The following is a 19,016-nucleotide window of genomic DNA, read 5'->3' as shown; positions in this document are numbered from 1 at the left end:
CCAGGAGTAACCCCTGAGCATCGCTGGGTGTGACCCAAAAAGCAAAAAAAAATAAAAAAAATAAAAAATAAAGAGAACTGTAAATACAAAACTCCATTCTAATAAAATCCCGATTAATATATTGATTCAACTTCCTCCAGACAGAATCTTAAAACATACTCAGCATACCATGTGAAATGTGGTAAAATGTGATGTAAAAGAATTTGGAGTAGGAATAAATGGTCTTATTAAGAAGAAATTCCAGTAAAAATAGCTAATTTTGTAAATTTTTTTTGAAAAGATGAGAAATGGGAACCATTACTCACTCTTGTCCCAGGGACTTAAAATGCACCTATACAATCAGGAACAACTCCCCCATCTGATGAGTCAGGTCTCTTTCTGAGATGGGATGAGCTATCTCAACTGAGCATATTAAACTGAGGGAATATTTGCTTTTACTTTGCAATATGAGTCTGTCTGATGGTAGTGAGGATGACTGGAGTGAATATTTGATATATTCATGATTTGCCATATTTGGAAAGCAAACTTTTCTACATGAGGGAAAATGCTCACCTTACATATCATACCTTCCTGTATTGAAGTCAGAACACATTCTTGTATCAAGTTCTTGGGCATGTGTACTAGTCTTACACTGAAAACACACACAGGTGTGTAGGAATAATGCAGATACGTGCAGAGCAGAGCTCAGAGGTGGAATTAGTGATTAAGATCATAATGGATAGTGTATTGAGACTGGCATGTCATGTTTGACAGAGGAGGTTCATATCAGAGCAGTTCACTGCAGCTGGGGTTCGGATATCACAAAAATGTATTCATGGATTCGTTTTTCCAAAAATCCCTGGTAGAACTTAATAACTTTTAAATGATCATTTTTCTGGTTGAACTAACCAGATTGAACTTTGTTTATACTAACATTTCTATGCATATATGTTTTATATTATATGTACAGAACATATTGTATCACTGTCATCACTGTCATTCCGTTGTTCATTGATTTACTCGAGCGGGCACCAGTAACATCTCCATTCGTCTCAGCCCTGAGATTTTAGCAGCCTCTCCTTACTTGTCTTTCTCAATGATTGGAAGCTTTTTCAAGGTCAGGGGAATGAGACCTGTTATTGTTAATGTTTTTGGCATATTGAATACGCTGCTGGGACCTTGCCAGGCTCTGCTGTGAGAGCAGGATATTCTCGGTAGCTCTCTGGGCTCTCCGAGAAGCATATATATTTATTTCCCTCTACGATGATCCAGAAATATGTTCACTCATGTGTGAACTTGGCCTGAGTGTGTGGAAAGCAGCCTGAAGCATGGTGGAGGTTGGGTAGTGGAGGTCGGCTGCCAGAGCTGGGTCCCTTGGGTCAGGGAGGGCTCTCACCCGATCCCCTATGGGGCGCCCTGAGTGAAAACAGCCTGGCACAGAGTCTGGTGGCATGGTTATGGGGACCTCATTTTATGTTCCCTTCAGGGAGAAGCAGCCGTGAGTTCTGGAGGGTGGCTCCAGAGGAATATATTGTATATGCACAGAAAACAAACTTATAAAAATAAATATGAATTGAATGGCAAATGTATGTTCTTTATTATCTGTTAGACTGGCAAAATCCCAAAATTAAATTTATTAGTATTAATATAAGGAAATAGGTCCTCTCATTGCTGGTGAAGATGCAAATTAGGATACTTTAAAAGGAAAACATGTCAGTGTAGCAATATATACAATACATAAAAACTTTAAGCTTTATTTCCACAATTATATAAGAACCACTAATGAAATTCACAATGAGAGAACTTTTTCAACTATTTGTAAATGGGAAGAATTAAAAAGTTACAGATACAGTCAGTTGAGACTTGGGAACTACGTGGCCACACATCTACAAAATGGAACAACATGAGCTGCACAGAGAAGAAAGAGCTACATGAAGGTAAACATACATTTGAACGAGAAAGGTTAGATGTTGAATGTAAAAAACTAAAGAGCGCCGAGGGGGGCGCGTGCACTCGCGGGCTCTCGGGGCGGCTCTGTCTCACCACCCGCGTTCGGTGCTCTGGAACCGCAGTGTGTGGACTGGATCGGGACGGCCGGTGGTCAAGGACAGGCGAAGGAAGAACAAGGACCAAGCTGGTTGCTGATTAGTTACCGTTTATTCAATCTTTCATCTTTCTCATCTCCCGCACTCCCAGCTCCGGCCTCTCTCTGGATCTACTGCTCAACTCTGCCTCCCTCTCCCTTCTCCTACTTGTCTCCTGATAGATCTGCCCCGTGGATCCGGCCCCCGGAAAGAAGATACAAAACCAAAACCGAAGCCCTCTTTGGGCTGAAAGCACTCGGATTTACATCCCAAAGACCAGGCTGGGCTGCAGCAAGAAATCTACATGTCAATTACAAACTAGACAGCACCTGAAATTTACATCCCAAAGACTAGGCTAGCACCTTAGATCTGCAGGTCAAAGATCAGCTAGGTTTCTGTGACAAAACTCCAGAAGGCAGCTGGAAAAGGGGAAATATTCCAACATCTCCCCCCTTTTTGTTTAGAACAGATTTTAACCATAAAATAAAATGCTAGGCACAAAAAGTTCAATAACACTAGCAGAACACCTATTCTCTAGGACAGATACGCTTTCAGCAGGACCCATCCAAGGATGAAATCCCATGGTTGTGTTTCTCCTCTCCTTGTCCAGTAAACATATAAGCATTCACAATATTAATCATTTTGTATGGGCATAGCAAGAGATGCATTAAACTTTTAGAATTGCTCTCCGGGGGTCACCTCATCTCAGACTATAGCGCTCAGGCCAGATTAGTCTTTCCTAACCCTAGCAGGGCCCTGTCTCGTCGTTGCTTTTGGATCATGACATGACACCCCATGACCAAGCTCTTAACATATAGTTAAGCATTAGGCGCTTTGGCCAGGCCCATCTCGATGCCAGGGTAGCACACAACTTACCGCTTGCCCTGGGTCCTTCTTCGTCCCACGTTGGGACCCTGCCTTTTAAGAGGGCTAGGAACTGAGGGCAACCAAGCCTACAGTCAAGAAAGCAGATGCCCGGGAATTAATAATATTCAAAGCCAATTAAATCTCAATTGCAAAGGCATAATATTAAATGTCTTCCTCTGTCCATACAAAAAGACATGCTCTGAATAAACTATGCAAAGGACTCAAGGAGAAGAGAAAAACATTATTTACAAGTCAACAGAACACCAAGAAAGAAGCCTACAAATAAACAAAGAGGAATAGGAGCACTGTAATGGGAGTAACCCAATAAACCTAAACTACTGAGGCTATGTTATCCTACAGTTGAACATGGAGCAAGATGAATATAGAATGACATTACCTGTATGAGATGGCATATCAGAGCTAACAATAGATATGGAATATTCCTCAAAGAAGACTAATCACAATCATAATCTGGGGAAGTTTTCTGGGTTAAGACACTACAGATTATTTCTCAACAAATGCACATTTTAAAGCTTTTTAAGTTTCAGTTTTCCATTCACCTCTGTGACAACAGCATTTAAGGAGTGAGGTAACAGACACAAAATATGAGTATGGCATGATGCATGAATAGGTGAGTTAAAGTGTATACAGATACGGGTGGCTGAGAAGACACTCTCAAAGGGAAACAATCAAAGAGCGGGGCTAGAACGATAGCACAGTGGGTAAGGCATTTGCCTTGCACGCGGTCGACCTGGGTTCAATTCCTAGCATTCCCATATGGTCCTCTGAGCACCATCAGGAATAATTCCTGAGTGCATGAGCCAGGAGTAACCCCTGTGCAACGCCGAGTATGACCCCCCCAAAAAAAACCCAAACAAAAAAACAATCAAATAGAATTTTATGGATAAAGGAGTACATATATATTGAAATGAGGATGCTCAGGGTTTACTCCTGGCTCTGTGCTCGGATCACTTTAGGTGGGCTGAGAGAACTACTGGGGAGCTGGAGATCAAACTCAGGTCAGACTTATGCTAGACAACTATCCTACCGGCTGTTTTTTCCCTCCGGGCCCATCTTTCAAACATTTAAAAAAATACAGTAAAATTAAAGAATCTGAGGTAAAGTTAATGAGGCACACAAAGTTTTGGGAGAACTCCAAGTATTTTGGGATGAGTGGAGTTTGGGTGTGGAAATATGTTGAAAGCTAAGTATGAGTTATGTAAGGTCCAGATCATAAAAAGGTTTTTGATATTGTATATTTTCCTCACAGCAGATGAATCATTAAAACAAGGGGGTCGAAAGAGTATCCTTTATGGAGAAAAAATGGGATTTCCAATATACAGTGTAAGACTATTACTTTAAATCAAAGCAGGCCACAGAAAGTTCTGGAACACACAGGAGAACATTCCACTACCATTAACCAAAACAGTGGTGCTGTAACTGATAGTTATTGCTCTTAATGTTTTACATAGTTCTCAAGGTAGACATCTCAAGGACAGGACAACAGCTCAATGATATCACAAACAACCAGGTTTCTATTTTCTTTCTGCTCTGAAATTCTTGGAAAAATTTGCTTGTCATAAAATGATTGCCAAGTTTCCACCACCAAGCCTAGCAGCATAGCTGTATTTGATGTAGGAAGGAGAATAAAGATGGAGCAAAACCTACAGTTACATTTCAGACACTGACACAAGAGAATTTCCTAAACATGTATTTCTCAAAATGTATTTCTGCTGTTAATATATATATATTTATATGTGTGTATAAATTCAATGCTCACACATTGTATAGGCATATATAGTATGCATAGATACAGGTATGTTTATGTACTTACATATATACTCATGTGAGGAGGAAGTATATACATACATATGTATATACACACAAATATATATATATACATACATACAAATATTTCTTCTTTCCAGAAAGAGAGTAATTGACTCTGATTCATATTCTTCAAATGATACAATATGCCAGTACTTTTAAACTTGTTTGATTTAGAACCAATGATTAAAAGTAATTCTTTTTCCTTCCATATCTACTTCTGACCTAGTTAGGAGTAATTTTTTTTATAATGTAACTATAATCACATCACATAGGATGGAGTTTCCCCATATTTGGTTTGCTGCACAAAAAATTACCAGAAACTTAGTGGCTTAACACCAACTCATTCCTTCTAGACCCAGGAACCGAAAGTTGATTTGGGCTATGATCTTACTGACATTTGGGGGCTTCTTCCAGTTTCACTGTTGTCTGTTATTAGTAGAATTCCATGCCCTTGGGCAGTAGGACAGAATATTCAGCTCTGAGAAATGGCTCCTGGCTATGGGCAGTTAGTTCATAAAGTGACAATTTGCTTCTCCCAGATAAGCAGGACCCTCCTTCTCTCCCCAAATCCATTCTCCTTTCTCCCTCTAGCTGTTAGAAAATAGTTATGTCAGGTTTAATCTATTCCAAGATACTAATCTCTCCATCATACTAATCATCATCATAGTCACAGGTCACCCTGTGAAATCAGAAGAGTGAGGCTGTGTGACAAGATGGAAGCAGCCACAGAATTTTGCCTACCATAACCTATGACTAATCTATCTAATTTTAGATTTTGTTTATAACTAGAAGCCACTAACAAATTCTTACTTTTATTTTAAATTTTAAATTTTAAATACTCTAGGTACCTCACAATTTTTCCTCCAATAAATTTTAAATCAAACATCATTTTCACTAAGAGGTAAGTCATATACGATCTTATTCTTATTTTCTTACCTTACCAGGATCTTAGTCAATTACTACCTATATCCTAATAAAATCCATAAATAGAATTTTTTTGTTTGTTTAGTTTTGCTTTATTTGGGGGCCTTGTTTAGTAGTGCTCAGGGGTTGCTCCTGGCTTTGCACTCAGGAATCATTCCTAGTGGTGCTCAGGGAACCATATGGGCTGCTGGGGATTGAACCTGGCTTGGCTGCATGTAAGGCAAGTGCCCTAACCACTATTCTATTGTCCTGGCCCCCAAAGTCATTATATAGAATTTATGGAACCGTTTTAACAACTACAAGTTTTAAGAAAAAAAGAGAAAACCCCTTTTTCTATACTGATTTCCAACTTTGCTTTTTAAAGAGTACACTGCATGTACAAAGTTTTCAGATTCAAAAGGAAACATGAAGACTTAAATGAAGTCTTAAATGAAACATGAAGACTTAAACCATATCTAGGTAATGAAAAGAATCGCAAGGTAGTTAAATTGGGCAGAAAACGATATAATCACATAGCAAGTGGAGTAATGATAAAATATTTAAATGGAAACTCAAGTCAGCAATGGAAGTCAAATCTCAAGACTATAAATTATTAGTATGGCGACACAAGTCACCCCGAATTTAGTGGCTTTGGACATGTCATATGCCTCACAGATGTGTGGGCCGTGGAGTCCTGGCCAAGTCAGCTGTGTTCTTGAGCTCCAAGGGGCATTCACTCCCTTTTCCTGTGGCACTCGGTCTTGTCAGCAGGAGCCGAGAAGGGTCTCTCACATCCACATTACGGCCTCTTTCTTTTCATGTAGCATCTTGGTGGTGTGGCCTATTTGGGTTTTCACACAGTATGGTGGCCTCAGGGTACTTCTGATTACTTAACTTCCTTCCGTTTCTGTAAGCACACAAGAAAGGAAACAGATCTGCTTGTGGTCCAATCAGGAAAATCCCACAGCATTACTTTGGAGTGTTCAGTAGGGCAGGGGGCCCATCCACTTAAGCAAAGAAAACAGGGCCCATTACTCCCTTCAACACATCTCAGGGGAAGAGGGTGTTACACAAAGTGTCTGTGATCATATTTGAATCAACCTGGAGGGAACAGTCAGCGTGACTAGACAGGTCAGAGAATCTTTTCAAAACCTGAAAATCTTTTCAAAAACCTAAGGGGTATTATGCTGAGTAAAGTTAGTGGAAAGGAAAGGGATAAACAGAGAACAATCTCTGCTTATGAGATACTTAAAGATACACAGCAAGGTAGCAACAAAAGGTCAAAGGCAACACTGAAGAGAGTTAATCCACAAAAATATGGGAATGGGAACATTTGGAACCTTGGGGCAGGGAGGTGAGTACATTGGTGATGGGTGTGGTATTGGAATTATGTATGAGGGGAAACTATCATTAACAATGTAAATTATAGAACCAATGCTGCAATCCATAATAATAATATTGATGATGATGATGATGATGATGATGATGAAGATGATAATGATGGAGGAAAAAAAAAACAGCCCTCCAGGGAAGGGAGAACCTAAACTGGTTTTTAAAGATTATGGAGCATTTGAAAAACTGGAGTGGGGGTTAAGGCCACAAAACAGTCAACAACCATATATAAATCAGTAACAATAGAGAAAGACTTTGAAAAGACTTTCAAAACAGAATTTTATTTCTTTCACAATTGACTTGGTTAACCACAAAATAACCCAACGCATCCGTCTCAATTCAAGTCTTGGTCCCTCTTTCCTGCTTTGAAAGAAAACAAAATAAAGCACTACTTCTTTAATTTAGAAGGAAAAAAAAAATTATGTGGTCAGCTTCTCTGAAGAAAGGTGAATTTGAGCATGGGGACTAATTGGGGGAGGTCAGTGAGAGTTCAGGCTGTTTGGGAGAGTACTTTCTGCTAAGATTCGCTCGATAGGAGGAAGTGTTTGTAGGAAGACCTGAGACTGGAAGTCAGGCGGCAAGAACTGGGTGTGTTTTAGCAACCACAGATCAAGCAATCTGGGTTTGGCAAGTGTGGCCGAAGTCTTCCCAGGGTTACAATGTAGAAGTTTCAGTCCGAGCCTTTCTCTCAGAACACTGTGCTCAGGAAAGCTTAAAAATTATAGGCAGACATTTCTGAGAAGCAGTTTACTTTAGAATTTGAAGTTTAGAGATAACAAGCTTTCTAGATTTATTACATGTGTCTCTTTACCACACCTGCAATATGTTTTGCTGGGTATTTTGCTGTTGTTTATTTTAGGTAAAGGAGTTAGAGTGGTGTTAAAATGTAGGCGGTTATACAAAATTACTACCCCGTCCCCCCTCCCCCCCAAAGTGCCTGGACCCTCACCCACTGTTCTTGGGTTTCTTTAATCTGATCTTCCTTTCTCCTCTCTGGTGTCTGATAACTGATACTGTTTTCAAGGGTTTGTCATTGTCCAGTACTTTCTATTCTTTTATTTGGACTCCGTGTTCCACGGATGAGTGAGGTCACGCGGCATTTGTCCTTCCTCTGACTTATTTCGCTTAACATGATACCCTCCAATTCCATCTAGGACATGCAACCTATTTTGAAGATAGTGCCTGCCCTTGAAGTTGCTTAATGAATTGTGTGTCATATTTAGTCAACACAATTTAAATATTCTACGTTCTCGTCTAAGGCTTATCTGTAGATTAACCCAGAAGCTGAGAAAAATTTAATAACACGGAGAAACCAAAAATCATTTCCAACTAATGTCAATATAGTTTTCTCTTAGCTCTTTTCTTTCAGCATTTCAATTTTCAATAATATCTAGCTTATTTTTTTTTTTCTATTTTGGACACTGACATGTTTTGAATTTCAGAAAACCAAATTTGAGGGCTAGGGCCCTGGCTTCAATTCTTGGCACAGCAAAACAAAAAACGCAGACTCCTCACTCTGCTCTCCTCCCGTCCCTGATAACACCTCCCCACTGCCAATAAAAGAAATAATTGCAAATCAGAGGGAGAGGGAACAAAAATCATGAGAAATATTTGCACCGAAGTCTTAATGTGTTACAAAGACCTACAGAATGCCCACACCTCACTACTCTTTTCTGCTCAAGTGCAGCAACCCAACCAAGCTCCTGCTTTCAGCCGTTTGATTTTATTTTAAATAAAAGCAGTTCGAATTGCAGGCAGCCAGGCTGGGTGAGTGAGAGCACCACCTCCAAGCAGCGTGGGAGTTCTGCAAAGCCTGGTCACAGGGGCCGGTGCGGTTTACACTGTATCTGCTTTCGGTAGTTTTTGTTTCTTGAGCGCTAGGCGGCTCCTTAAAAATTGTTAGGCAAGCAAACAAAGGGGAAAGAAAAACAGCACTCCGTGGGGCCTGGGGACTGAGAATCCTTAATCTGGAGAGAACCGGTTAAGCCTTCAGAGACTGAGGGAGGGTGTGCGCGATTGGTCGGTTCAGAAGGTTTGTGCAGGATGCAGTGCAGCTCCGAGTGCCTCACGCTAGCGCAAACACCCACGTTCCTCCAGGAGCCTCGGGGCACGCGGGACTTGGGGGAGGGGGGCGGGTCCAGAGAAGCGTCCTGCACCCTCGCCCCGTCCCATCAGGACCTGGGGTGTCCGCTCTTGAGCCCCCCGAGAAGGCTAGTTGGCACACCCGTTCCTCCAGCAGGTGATGGGAGAGCCCTGACGGCTGAGTCCCCCGGCCCGCGCCCGCAGCGTCCCGCACCGCAGACCCGGGCGGCCGCTGCTCGGGGTCAACCTGGGGCGCGTCTCCGGGGGGGGGGGGGCGGGCGGGGCGGCGGCCCCTCCCACTCGGGTTCGCCCGCGAGTCCTGCCCCTGGGACTGGCAGCGGGCGGCGGGCGGCCGGCCAGAGTGCGCAGTGACTCCGGACAGGACGGCGGCGCGCCCCGGGCAGCGTCCGGCCGCTCTGCCGAGCACCCGCCGGCGACATGCGCGCCCTGCCCGGCCTCCGGGGACCCCGCGCGCCGTCGGCCCTGTCGCTGCTCCTCCTGGGTCTCCTGGGCGCCGCGCGCCCCGGCCGGGCCGACGACCTCCCCACAGGTGTGCAGGGTGCGGGGACGAGAAGGGGCGCGGGGGGCGGGCGAACGCCGCTTCTCATTGGCCACGCTGGGAGAGCCCCCCGCGTCCGGGGGAGCAGGACGCGGTCGGGGGCATTCGCGGGAGGGCAGATCTGCGGGTTCCCTCGACGGGGGCCGCGGGGTGCGCGCGAGCGCGCGGGAGAGAGCCGAGCGAGGCTCTGCTGGGGCTCTAGTGGCAGGACTCGAGCAAACCTCGGGACCCACGGCTCCTCTCGAACCCGCACTGAGGTTCATCCCGATCCACCACCTATCGGCGGGCCGGCTCGGAGGGTGATGCTTGCAGCTGAGTGGAAAGAACAAAGAGTAAACACCAAGCCCCGCAACGCAACGCTTAGGAGTACGGATGCCCGTAGACGCGTATGCATGCGTGTCTGTGTGTGTGTGTGCGCGCGCGCGTGTCTATGTGTAGTTTACACCGGGGACTTTGAGTAGGAAGATGTTTGTTGTTGTTGAGACACTCTGAACGAAGAATGTTTGTGCAACGCATTAAAAAACACCACCAACGTTGTCACTAAGCCCTATTAGCTTGCCTTGACTTTGTGATTGACTCCGCCACACCCTTGATACTTGGGTGTCACATCCTCGTGGTGCTCAAGGGACCATGTCGTTCTGGGATCAAATCTGGGTTTTCTGCTTCAGCCCTTTGGTTATCTCCCTGACCCCACTTATTTTTATGTGATTTTTTTTTTTTTTTTTTTTTTTTAAGGAGAGGGAGCTAGCGGCGGGCCCTTTCAAGCCATGCTCAGGGAACTTGCAGCTTGCAGGCACTCTGCTATACTGGGCCACCTGGTTCAGTGCTCGCCCTGCCGTTCAGTGGTGCAGTGTTTTGGGGACATAGCTGTAGTTGAGGCCACCAGAACCACATCCTGCGGGGCTGTGGGGGTGAGTCTTCCTGTTCCACCCAGAGGTGCTGAGGGACACCAGGATTTCACCCAGCGTGGCTTGATGGGAGGGCCACGTGCAGTGACGGGGTCTGGCCTGGGGGAAAGAAAAGGGGTTCACACATGCAGACTAGTGCTCCAGCTCTCTGAGCTGTCGAAATAGTTAATAATTACTGTTTATGTTGAAAGAATTAAGAGAAAGTATTCTATCCAACCTATTTTCTAATACGAGTTTATAAATCTCAACAGTGTTCACTGCCAATTAGGGTAATAGTCTTTCTAGTTGGCAAATGTCAGTAATTAAATTGTGATGTTATTAGACACAAAAAATTCAGCCTTTCATAAAAATGGATTTTCATGAGTTTGTAACAAGAAAGTATCTTTTCCTTCTGTAGCATAGTATAAACATGGGGGAAAGGATAAAATTATTCATCTAAAAATAAGTTTTAAGGGGTCGGAGCAATAGCACAGCTGGTAGGGCATTTGCCTTGCAGGTGGGTGACCCGGGTTCCATCCTCGGTATCCCATATGGTCCCCGGTGCACTGCTAGGAGTAATTCCTGAGTGCAGAGCCAGGAGCCACCTGAGCCTTGCCGGGTGTGACCCAAAAAGCAAATAAATCAAAAAAAATAAAATAAAAATAATATTAAACTATCCTTTGTTGTGACTGACTTGGATCAGACTTTTTATTGAGGGGGGCACACCCAGCTGTGCTTGAGGATTACTCCTGGCTGTGCTTTGGGGGTGGGAGTGGGGTACACAACCATATGAGATGCCATGGTTCCCTGGTTCAGCCCCATGCAAAGCAAACGTCCTAGTCATTGTACTATAGTCCTGGCCACAGATCAATCATTTGGGATTGGTTCCACTTCTGACTTTCCATGCCCACTATCTAGCCGTCTATCTCTGTCATTCACATGACTCAAAGAATTATCAAGAACATTTTTGTCACCTCCATCTTAAAAACCAACTCTCTCTGACTTCATCCTTCCCAGACCCACCAGTCTTTCTCCTCAGAATACACTCAAGGAATGTGTATTTAATGGGGTTAGTTCTAGAACTTTAGTTCTGGACTTGGCTATTCATCAGGAAAGGGAGCTTTAAGAATTACAACTATCTGGATCTTGTTCTCAGTCATTCTGTTCTGTTTGATCTGGAATCCAGCCTACACATCTGGAAGTTTGAAAGCCCCAATGTGATTTTAATCCTGTGATCCTAAGGAAGTTGAAGACTTATTTTAAATTGATAAGCTGCTCTTAGGTAGATGTTTGAAAGTGTAAGTGTACTTTGGGGTAGATTTTTGTTCTCTAGAAATCTGGGGGTCAGATTTACTTTGAGATGTCAGAACAGATACCTAAAGAAGAAAAGAAATGTAGGAAATGCGAATGTGGTAAGTTCAGAACGGTGTATGTCAATAGGATTATATGTATGCAATCCTATTATACACATATAATCCTATTTACATGCATCTTTGTGAATTTATTAAGATATATATCTCAAATGTCTATATACAAAGAGAGGGATAGAGAAAATTCTATTCTTTCAGTTCTCTTTAAGCTGCAATGATGGGATAATGTGCCGTAAAAAAGGCAAGAAGTGAACATCTCCTTATAAGACAGAATTGAGAACTGTAAGACCAACACATCTTGTCTATAGATTCTGTAGATTCTATATTCTTCATGAGATTCAGTTTCCTTTTTGCTGCAGGCTACTGTGAAATTCTATGGCTAATTTTAATCGGTGTTTTAAACTAGTTGGAAATAGGTGTTTTGTAAATCTCAGTTCTTGGGCCAAATTTTAATAATAAAAGTATTTATAATTTATCAACCTACGTAATTTGCCCCCACAGGTACTGACGGGCCTCTAGGGTGCTAGACATTGTATTGTGCAGCTTGTAGCCCTACGGGTTAGTATTTATTATCTTTTACAGAAGGAAATTGAAATTTAGGGAACTTAAGTAAGGGTTCAAGGCAAGAAATTTAGCATTGTTCAGCGTGACTCTAAGCTCACTATTTGTGTCCATGAGCTAGTTGGCTAAGTTCCTGAAAGTTTGGAGAGCTACATAGTTGCAGAACCAGAGGTTTGTATATTTGTAAATATATATAATGCTGGGTCATTATATATATACACATATATATTCATATTTACATTGTGTGAAAATGTATGTGTATTATTTATTTTGGGGGTTTGGGAACCACACCCAGTGGTACTCAGGACTTTTTTTAGCTCTGAGCTCAGGGATCACTGCTGGTTGTCTGGGGAACCATAGCATTGCCAGGGATTGAAACCAGGTTGGCCATTTACAGGATAAGTCCCTATTGTTAAAGGGTGTTTGTAATCTTCACTCTGTCCACTGAGAAGGAGCAGTGAGCTCTCATGCTACTGGATATATCTAGCTCCCAGCTTTTGGTTCTGTTTACTTTCTTCATTAATAGTAACCAAAAATTCTTGGGAAAATGGCTGATTTCAAAATTGTGGAGGAAAATTTGAGGATAAGCATAAGAACAGCTTGTGTCAGAATGCAATCAAGCGCACAAAGAATGATAGGTTGAGAAAAAGATACAGAAATCAGAGTGACTGGAGCTCTCATGGGGCAAACCTGGGACAAATTGAGTATCAAAAAAATAATAAAAATTCTATGAATGGCAGTGATACTAATCTATCTATGGAATGATGTCCATTAAGTAAGTAGGAATTCAAGAATATTTCCTGGCATATGATTAACCAACTGAAAGATGGATGTGGCACAAAAATGACTGGTTTCAAAGTAACTTTATACAGATTTCTTCTTCACGAAAAGGAAAAAATTAAGTTTACAGTGGGTATGCCTAGCACACACATGTTAAGGAAATGATCAAAATGAAAACTATCAGTAAAGAGAGAAATCTAATAAGAATCAGGACTGTGTCACCTCTTGTGATATTTCTAATAAAAGATACCTACTCCAGAGCTAATTGTGTTAAAACACAGCTGTTCGGGAGTTCTCGGTACAGTTGTGAACATCAGCTAGGAAGGAAAAGGGCCAGGCTTGGCCCCTTACTCCTATAGGAAGCCCAACCTGTGAATTCCTCCAAGCCGGTCAGACTGCTTTCCTAGCATACCTGTCTCAAAGCCAAAGCCTGCCCAGCATCCAGATCCCAAAGTCATGTGCTGCCTGTAGGACATGTGCCAATTTTGGAAACGTGTGCAGCAAGCCTCAATTAGGTCTGTGCAGTGTCTGGCCTTGCACAAGTTCCTGGAGCCGAGAGCAGTGTTTCCTGGCAGTAGACAAAGTAGTTGCCACTCTCACTGGTGCTTAAGGAGCTCATGAGTGTGACCTTAACCCCTGGGGAGGCTCCCGAAAGGAGAGTCTTAGAGTCTGTGCTCTAATATCAGGATAGACTTGAACTGTTCTGAAATGAAGAACTGTGGGACATGTAGCTCACGCTGTTCTGAGATGGAAACTCTTGCCAAGTAGACGCCAAGGATTTTTGTTGACACAGACAGGATGTGGAAATGAGAAGTTAAGGCATAAATAATCATTTTACTTCAGTATTGTCACAGTGTGGGACTGTATTCTTGTTGGAAATATACAATATTGTTTGGAGAGGGAGTAGGTAGTTTGAGGGGTTCTTACATAGTTTGAGGGGTGGGGTAAGACATTCTGTACTGGAAAGTTTGTCTTTTATTTGAAAAAAGACTAAAGTTATTGTTTTAATTCTTTCAAGGAAAGTTGTGTTGACACAGGCATTGACCCACAAGGATAGTTGACAGTTATTAACAGTATCTAATTGGTTTGTGTAATCAGGAACCATTTTACAAAGAGTTATTTGGCCTCTAGAAGAAATATTGTAAATGTTCAGGGTATTTGTTCAAGATTGCAATCTCTTAATTAAACTCATGACACAAATGTTGATGTGAAAAAAAGATGTTATTAGGATAAATATTGTACCTCTAATAAAACACTATTCAAGAATATCAAAGTATCTCAAACACTGTATTTTTGGTATAGAATATAGGTGTCATTTCAAGAGTGACATTCTTTTCATTTTGTAAATAGTATATATTGTTCATTTGGGGCTGGAGGATAGCACAGCGGTTGGGCTTTCACCTTTCACGTGGCCGACCCATGTTCGATTCCTCCGCCCCTCTCGGAGAGCCCGGCAAGCTACCAAGAGTATCGAGCCCGCACTGCAGTGCCTGGCAAGCTACCCGTGCGTATTGGATATGCCAAAAACAGTAATAATAAGTCTCTCAATGAGAGACGTTACTGGTGCCCGATCGAACAAATCAATGAGCAACAGGATGACAGTGAACAGTGACAGTGAATTATTCATTTTAGAAGAATACTTAACTTCATATAATTTTAACATGAAAAATAAGATAGTAATACTGTTTATCTCAAACTTTTTCATGAAGTTAACTACACTAAAAACTGTAAATAACTTGGTATAGTATCTGTCATATAACATAAGCTCAATAAATGTTAGTGTCTTATGATAAGAAATGATAAAAGAGGTTGTGAGATGGCAATAATATATTTCACCCAAGAGTGAATGATATGTTACAGAAAGACCGGAAATACCAGTATAGCAGCAGGGATATAATGAAAAAGCAACCTTGTCGCACTGTAGGTGGAAATCTCATCATGTTCAGTATCTATGGAAAACAGTATGAGATTTCTTGACAAAGAAAGATGGAGCTCCCATATGAACCAATGAGTCCACTTCTCAACATCTATTTGCAGAAAAGAGATACAAAAATTCAAAAAGATATGTGCATAAAGAAGTTCATTATAGTGCCGATCATAGTGGCCAGGGTGCGGGAGCTACCCATGTGTCTAATGACAGATAATGGATAAAGGTGTTATATATATACATGTCCACACACATATGTACACAATGGGACATAGCTGCAAGAAAAGATGAAATCTTGCAGTTTTCTGCAACTCGGATGAAAACTGGAGGGAAGCATGTTAAGTGAACTAAGAGAGAGCACCAATAGTAGATGGCCAAATTTATCTGTGGAATAGAGAAAAAAAAGTAACAGTCAATAACTAGTTATGACAAACTCTGGATGAAGTATTACAAACTGAGATTACCGAGTAAGATGGAAAGGGTGAAAGGGTCGGGGGTGGGCTGAAGCAGTGGAATAAATGCGCCAGAAAGACGTTGGTGGAGGATCTTGTGCTCTTCGGTGGTGATGGGATGTTATAACTACATCATGACCATAAATGTTAAAAGCATCCTAAAATGTTCCCTGAACTACAATAATAAATTTAAAGAAAAAAGAGTTTTTCAAAGTACATGACATTGTGGTCATATGAATAATTTACCCCTGCTCTGAAGATAGAATTCTTTTCTTTGTATCCTGATAATTGCATACTTATGGTTTACTGAAAGGAAGCTGGATGTTTCATTTAAATTGATCGTGAAGCCCAAAGTATTTTAATGGAATAGCTAAGAGCCTGAAGTTCGATAATAGCTATTCTGCTTTCCCGGTTTGTGTTTTAAAACTCCCATCAGATAATATATTTGTTATTAAAAAAAAGTCCATAGAAGGGTGTGGCAAGAATGGCAAAAAAGAATGATAAGAAGTGTTTATACTTGGGGCTGGAGAGACAGGACAGCGAGGAAGACAGTTGGCTTGCACACATGTAGCCAGGATTTAATGCCTGGTACCTGAAAACCCTGACAAGAGTGATTGTTGAATGCAGAGTCAGGAGTTAGCCCTGATCATAGCCGGGTGTGATGCAAAAAACAAAAAAGTTTATGCTCAAATATCTATATCTAAAAGATGCAGAACACAACCTCAGGGCCACTTGAAGATGTTGAATTAAAGATGTTAAAACTCATGTTGAAGAGTTAAGATAGAGGTCCTTGTTTTCAAATCAGTTTCTCACCTTGAACATAACTGGCATTTGGGACTACATAATCCTCTGTGGTGGGGTGAATGGCATTGTAAAATGTTTAGTGGCATCTCTTATGTCTGTGTATTAGGCACACTTTTTGTATCTTCTCTCCCAAAGTAATTTCAAGATCTTATCGTATGTGAGAGTAGGGGCTTTGCTCAAATGAGGCAATAGTAGGTAAGGAGAGGCTTTTAACCAGTGACTATTGCCTTCAGGAAGGAAGGAAAGGAGCAGGGCAGAAGGGTACAGAGAGAGAAAGAGACAGAGAGAGAGACAGAGAGAAAGAGAGAAAGAGAGATACAGAGAGGCAGAGAGAGAGACAGGGAGAGACAGAGAAAGAGAAAGAGAGAGATACAGAGAGGCAGAGAGAGAGAGAGAGAAGAGAGAGAGAGAGAGAGAGAGAGAGAGAGAGAGAGAGAGAGAGAGAGAGAGAGGAAGTGCCTGGGATTGTCATCAACCACCAGACACTAGAAAGAGGCAACAGCAACCCTTGGACCCTGACTTTCAAACTCCAGAACCACTTGAGAGAATAAACTTTTGTTTTTCTTAAGCTGTCACCTTTGTGGTCATTCCTCATGGCATCGCTTGAAAATGAATAGAACCTTCTAGATAGTAATACCGTCCACCCCACCCCTTTCTGTGCCTTAAGAATGATCAGATTTCTAGTCAAACTTGGTTTTTTTTTTTTAAGAGCCTGAATTTGGCATCAGTTTCATTGTTAAATCTAATGTAGCTTTCAAACCTTAGTTTCTACACTGCCCTTGGAAAATTATTTCATTTCCAAAATATTTTATTATTTTCAAGAAAAAATTGCTTTCGTGTGAGACAAGAAGGTGACTACCATAAAACATAGGAATGGGACACTTCGTGACAGAGTGTGTCTGCCACTCCAGAATGAGACGCTCCAAATAGTATACCCACACACTCATACTGACACACTTCTATATTTCAGCCAAAATAATATATACACATATGTTAATATCCCATATATATTTAGGTATATCTCAAGTAGTGATCAGGGCATGCCAGGTCCACTCCTGATGGTTCAGTGACAGGGTCAAGGATGTGGCACTGTTCAGGACCTGTGGTGACAGGACCCCTGGGCCACCCCAGTGGTACTAGGGGACTTCTAGAGCTGTACCCAGTGATACTCAAGTGATACATGAAACCAGGGGATCATTGAGGTGAGCCACATGGAAGGCATATTTCTTCTTTTTAATTTTTTAAATTTTATTATTATTATTTCTTAATTTTATTGAATCACCGTGAGATAGTTACAAGCTTTCATGTTTGGGTTACAATCTCACAATGATCAAACACCCATCCCTCCACCAGTGCACGTTCCCCACCACCAGTATCCCGGGTATACTTCCCCCTTTCCCACCCTCCCCCTGCCTCCATGGCAGACAATATTCCCCATACTCTCTCTCTACTTGGGCATTATGGCTTGCAACACAGACACTGAGAGGTCATCGTGTTTGGTCCACTATCTACTTTCGGCAGGAAGGCATATTTCTTGACCCTGTACTATCTCCTAGGTTTTCAATTATATTTATATTAAAGAAAAGATTATTCTGTATTTCTGTAGGAAAAAAATTTAAAAATAGCTTTACAGATCTGTGAGCTAGGTCACAGTGTACATTGCTGCAGTCATTAGTGTTCTTAATTGTTTAATTTTTAGAATGCTAATCTAAAATTGACCTTACTCAGTAGATCCCATAGAAATTATGAGTTTCATATCTGGATTGTTTTCTATGTTGACCAAAACAATCTGATATACAAGTAGTCTCACCAGGAATTTACTTTTTGGACAAATCTTTTCTCCACAAACTCTCTATGGTACAATGTCTAGGAAATAACTTTTACTGCTAGCTACCACAATTATGGACTGGGATAGGAATACTGTATTCCTAGAACTCAAGAGTAGAACTCTGAATGTATTGTTTATAAGTAATATTTATAATTATATATTTTAATGATACAGTTAAATCTAATCAAGGCTAAGTGGTTTTTAGTGAATCATCCATGGTTGTATATAATACTGCTTCTCTGAGGAAATGTATTCTCAGTTTCAAAACTCAGTTTAAGTAGTATATATTACTCATTCCTAGATTATGCTGTTTCTGTCATTGATTGCACTCTTATAATACTGCTTGTCAGAGTGCTAAAATCGGAGTACTTAATGCATATTGCTAACAGTACACATGTGGATGGAAAGGAATGTTTTTCCTATTAAAAACTTTTTCTTACACTTTTCTCTACTGAAATTTAGGCCTTCCAAGATGTTAAAGCACAATTAAAGAGATATGGAGGGAATTTAGAAGGAATGATTGCTCTATTTTCTTTTGTCTTGGGGCCACACCCCCTGGTACCCAAGTTACTCTTGGCAATCTTGGGAGACCACATGGGGTGCCAGGGATTGAAGTTGGATCAGCCACATGCAAAGCAAGTGCCTTATCTGATATACCATCACTCCAGCCCCAGAATGTTTACTCTTAAATACAAATATAATAGCACTTAT

The 19,016-nt window shown here is 41.5% G+C and overlaps 1 protein-coding gene across 1 annotated transcript in view; it reads left to right on the top strand.

The window, feature by feature from the left end:
- The first annotated feature begins 9,477 nt into the window (after positions 1-9,477).
- Positions 9,478-19,016, top strand: part of EMB (embigin) — a 51,108-nt gene continuing 41,569 nt past the window's right edge. Inside the window, exon 1 of the mRNA XM_055140768.1 lies at positions 9,478-9,687. Coding sequence (XP_054996743.1) covers positions 9,576-9,687 — 112 coding nt within the window. The 5' untranslated portion in view covers positions 9,478-9,575. The remainder of the gene's footprint in view (positions 9,688-19,016) is intronic.

The sequence above is a fragment of the Sorex araneus genome, chromosome 1 (assembly GCF_027595985.1).
Source record: "Sorex araneus isolate mSorAra2 chromosome 1, mSorAra2.pri, whole genome shotgun sequence".
Lineage (NCBI taxonomy): Eukaryota > Metazoa > Chordata > Mammalia > Eulipotyphla > Soricidae > Sorex > Sorex araneus.
The sequence above is the reverse complement of the archived record's forward strand: the minus strand, read 5'-3'. Positions and strand labels throughout refer to the sequence as shown.